This window comes from Populus nigra, chromosome 1 (assembly GCF_951802175.1).
Source record: "Populus nigra chromosome 1, ddPopNigr1.1, whole genome shotgun sequence".
Taxonomy (NCBI): Eukaryota; Viridiplantae; Streptophyta; class Magnoliopsida; order Malpighiales; family Salicaceae; genus Populus; species Populus nigra.
Window position 1 is genome coordinate 44,467,479 of NC_084852.1, and position 4,382 is coordinate 44,471,860.

General features: G+C 33.3%; 1 protein-coding gene across 1 annotated transcript; it reads right to left on the minus strand.

The window, feature by feature from the left end:
- Positions 1-323: 323 nt before the first annotated feature.
- LOC133688007 (ethylene-responsive transcription factor LEP-like) lies at positions 324-1,616 on the minus strand. The gene has a single exon (XM_062107377.1). It carries the CDS (start codon positions 1,460-1,462, stop codon positions 587-589), a length of 876 nt encoding a protein of 291 aa, XP_061963361.1. The 5' UTR covers positions 1,463-1,616; the 3' UTR covers positions 324-586.
- Between the last annotated feature and the right edge of the window lie 2,766 nt (positions 1,617-4,382).

Below are 4,382 nucleotides of genomic sequence, written 5' to 3' on the forward strand. Positions count from 1 at the left end.
TTAATATATTTAAATAACAATAAAAATAGTCATTTAAAACTAAAAAAATTAAGGAAAAAACACGCGATTTGACCGTAGTCTCCAATCCCACATTTAAATTCCCAGAATAAATAAATAAACCTTGACGTACACGTAGCTGAGACTTGTAGGACCCTAATCGACAGAGAAAACTAAAATTGTGGAGCAAAATAAACGAAGACTGGCTGGCTATTCCTTCATAATTTCTAATACTAATCAGTGTTTCCGTTCAGTTGACTGACTTCACATGAGAGGTTGAGACAAATACGAACTTTTATAATCAAAATAATACACTTACAAAAAGGTTATACGCAGCAATGGAATATTTGCATTTATACGTACGAAGCAAGTCGATTTACATTTACAAATCCAGAACAAGGCATACAAATTGCATCAAGATCAATGCTTCATGGATGCAATAGGCTATCTAACACCGTTAACATTCTCAACGCAAGATAACAGAAGACAAGAAACTTTAAGGTAAAAAAAAATCACCATCAACCCCCAAAACATTGATTATTTTTATGATAGGTGGGTTTATAAATATGTGTGTGTGCTGCTATAGTAGTTAAAAATATAAGGTAGATGATGAGCCCAAATCAAACCCGTCTGTGACCGTATTCGATACCGATGGCACGATCCCAAATAACGAGCCGTGCAGCCCAAAGTCATTAGAATCAAAGCCCAATATGGACCCACTAACTTCAAGCCCATTCACATCATCTAGCTGTTCCTCTTGAAACCCGAGAAACCCTGTGTCATTCCAAAATTCACGACCCATATCACACCCATAACTGCTAGAGTTGACATCAGGAGGCAAAGGCGGGAGCTCAATGTTGTCCGTGTTAGAGAGATAGTTAAGCCCACTAGCGACATCCAGACTGCCTGCACTGTTGGGCTCATAAGACCCACAAGGCCCATATCCAGCCCCAGCTCCAAATCCTTGAACCCAGCCTGCTCCACCTGCTAACCAGTTGCTATTACTGTTACCATAAGCATGAGCATTGAAGGGATGCTGATCCTGAGAGAAGTAGAGCTGCGGGCAGTTGGTGTCATTTTGATGAGTATTGTGTTGTGGAGGAGGAGCAAAGAGGGCCGAATTGTCATGTTGTGACTCGTCTGGTGAGATAATGCAAGTTACAGAGGAAGCAGGAGGCATGTCTGAGTAGACAAAGTTGGTGCGTGCTTTGGAGCCCCGCATGGACCTGGCTGCACGGTCATAAGCCAAGGCAGCTTCCTCAGCTGTGTCAAAAGTACCAAGCCAGTGCCTCTCTTTTGTTGAAGGGTCTCTTATTTCTGCAGCATATCTACCCCATGGCCTTCTCCTTACCCCTAAGAACCTCACTTCTTGTTGTTCTTGCTGGTTCTGCTGCTGCTGCTGCTTTCTTTTGGTCTTTGAAGGAGAGGGTGATGAGTTGGTTTTTGTCGAGTAAGTAAAATCCATTATAAATAAAAAGGATATATAAGTTGGTTTAGACAAGGTTTTGTTGCTCAGATTAAAGGGAGATTCTGTGTAGAGAGAGAGAGGAAGGGGGAGAGAGTGGCGCTTCTCTTCTTGTGCCAGAAGATTAGATAGAGATGATGGAGAGAAGAATGAATAAATTGTAGGGCTTGTTTATCAAGCGTTGCATGTTGGCGGTATAAATAAGGAATTAGAAGAGACTCTGCCTGTGCTATCAACCTTTCATATTAATTTCACCAGAAAAAAAGATGAAGCTGTATTTAATCACCATAGTTGCCCCTCATACATCATACATACATACATACATACATTACTATATACCGGTATTAAATTATTAATAATATATCCTCCGTTACCAAATGATGATAATAATTGATGACTTCAATCCATGCTTGCGAATAATCTAAGAGTGGGCCCTTTCATGCCTGATGCATAGAATTCCTGTAATTTAATGAATTTCACCGGATCCTTGTCATCAATGCTAATTACTTAGTATGAAAATCGTTTTAATCTATTACTTGATGTTACTATTCACTTGACACACTTGCCTAGTCACCTGGTTAATTTTCAAGAGAGAATTTTTACGTGGAGAGTCTGATTTTCTTTTAAATTAACAATATGATGCCCTTAATTTAAATGTGTGTAATATTACCAAATACTTTTTATATATTTAGGGATATATGTGTGTATGTTAAATGATTTGGATATCAATTCTATCAAAAAAGAAAAAATTAAGTCGTGAGATGTTTTTATTATAGTATTTCAATTGTGCACTCTCTTACAAATTAATGTAGATTGGAATGCCAATTTTTTTAAAATTCTTAACTTGATTCTCATACTTATTTTTACGAAATTAAGCAATTTTTAACCTAACTTAACACCAAATTGCTTCTTTTTTTTTGGAAGAAAGTGTTGAATTAGAAAATAGAGAACCAAAGTGAAAATGGTGGATAAAATAAAAGGTGACTTCGGAAGTTTATTTTAGTTCCTCATCTTTTTAGTTATTAAGAGGTCGATCCCTTTAGTTGTTAAAAATTCAATTTTAATACCACATTTTATTTCCCTTATTTTTAGTATTTTTTTTTGTGAGAGAAAAGAGAGAGAGAGAGAGACTCGTCAAATTCCAATGTAGAGAGAAAGTCATCATTGATGATTATTTCAGCTATAAAAATGATCGATGACAGTGTAAATAAGAGTTTCACCTAGATATTTTTTTAATTCTACTTGCCTGAGGAGTCAAATATGATCGTGAGAGTTTTTTGGGTTGATTTTTTTAGTTGTTTTTGAGTTTTTTAAGGCCATTCATAGATTAATCAAGGTGTTTTGAGTAAAAAATATATTAAAAATAAGGTTTTTAGCAAAAAATAACATGAGGCCCTTGTTTTTGGCGACATATAGTTGTTGGATTCTGCAAGAAGCATATGACACATCGTCTAATTCTTTCTTAAAAAAATCATGGTGGATAAAGAAATAAAAAAAAAAATTAAAGCGGCCTAGAAGGCTCATGCGACTGGGCTGTTTGTTTAATGCCCAAGCAAGTTAGCCCACCATGCGACTAGGATAAAAAATTATTGAATTTGATGACATGAATGACTAGCGTCAGGAGTTTGCTTTGTTGACTCGAGTTCATTTAGATTTTATTTTTTAAAAAATAAGTGTTGTTTTTTTAATAATCTCACCATTTAACATTGAGTTAATTCAAGATTGAGCTTTCCAATTTGTTTTTTTAAGATTCTTCTCACGAGTTTTGTAGGTCAGCTAAGTTAATCCATGTAGATCCAATATATTTCTATCTTAAAATCATATAAGAATATCATTCATTTCATAGTCAAAATCTTTTTTTTAGGAGACACATTGTCAATGTCTTTATATTTTTTTTGCTTAAAAAGTTTTTTACTCTGAACTATGGCATAGCATGAGATAATAGGCTAGTTCTGTACTAAAAGAAGTTGAGTGCACTTACTTCATTGTTCCTTTTTTTTTTCTTTTTCATTTTTCATTTTTTCTTTCAATTTCTTCTTTTTTTTCTCAATTTCATACTTTTATTTTTCTATTGGTCGCTTAGGTTGCCCTTTAACTGGTCAAGTCGAATAGATCATGTTAGATTAACTCCTATATGGTTTAATTTTAAACCTGGGCTAGATAAAAAATTGGATCAAAAGATATTTTTTTGTCAATTTTGTCCTTTATTTTCTCAACTTCATCCTAATAATTCTTTTATTGGTTAGTCAGGTTGGTTTTGGACCAGTCAAGTCAACTAGATCATGTTGAGAAAACTCCTACGTATACGGTTTAATTTTAAACTCGAGCTAAGTAATGAATTGGATCAAGAGATTTTTCTATCAATTTCATTGTGTTTTTCTCAATTTTATTTTTAGACTTTTTTTTTACCAATCAATCAAGTTGTTTTTTATTCATCCAAGTCGATTAAGTTATATTTAGATAACTTTTATATAGTTTAATTTTAAACTCATGCTAGACAAAAAGCTGATCGAGAGGTTTCAAGATTGATCTTTTAGGTCGAGTTTAATAACAATACCAAATAATTTTCAACAACTTAAATATTTTTTATTAATTAAAAAAATAATTCGACCTACAACATAGTGCAGGCCTGTAAACTTGTATATGTATAGATTTGAATATCAATTAGAAGTAACTAAGTTTTTTTTACCCCAAGCAATCTCAAAGATGGATCCTCGCATCAAGCAATTGCATTCAAAATAATAAATTCACCTTCATGTTCTCCTAATAATGATGATTTGAATCTAGTTTAGCTCAATATGTAGTTTATAAATATGTTCTCCAATATATATATATATATATATATATATATATATATATATACATATATAATGCTTATCTTTTTGTTTTATTTTATGCATAGTTAGGTATCAATCTCAAT

Excerpts from the sequence above, each read along its gene's own strand:
- LOC133688007 (XM_062107377.1), bottom strand. The coding sequence starts at position 1,462 with ATGGATTTTACTTACTCGACAAAAACCAACTCATCACCCTCTCCTTCA.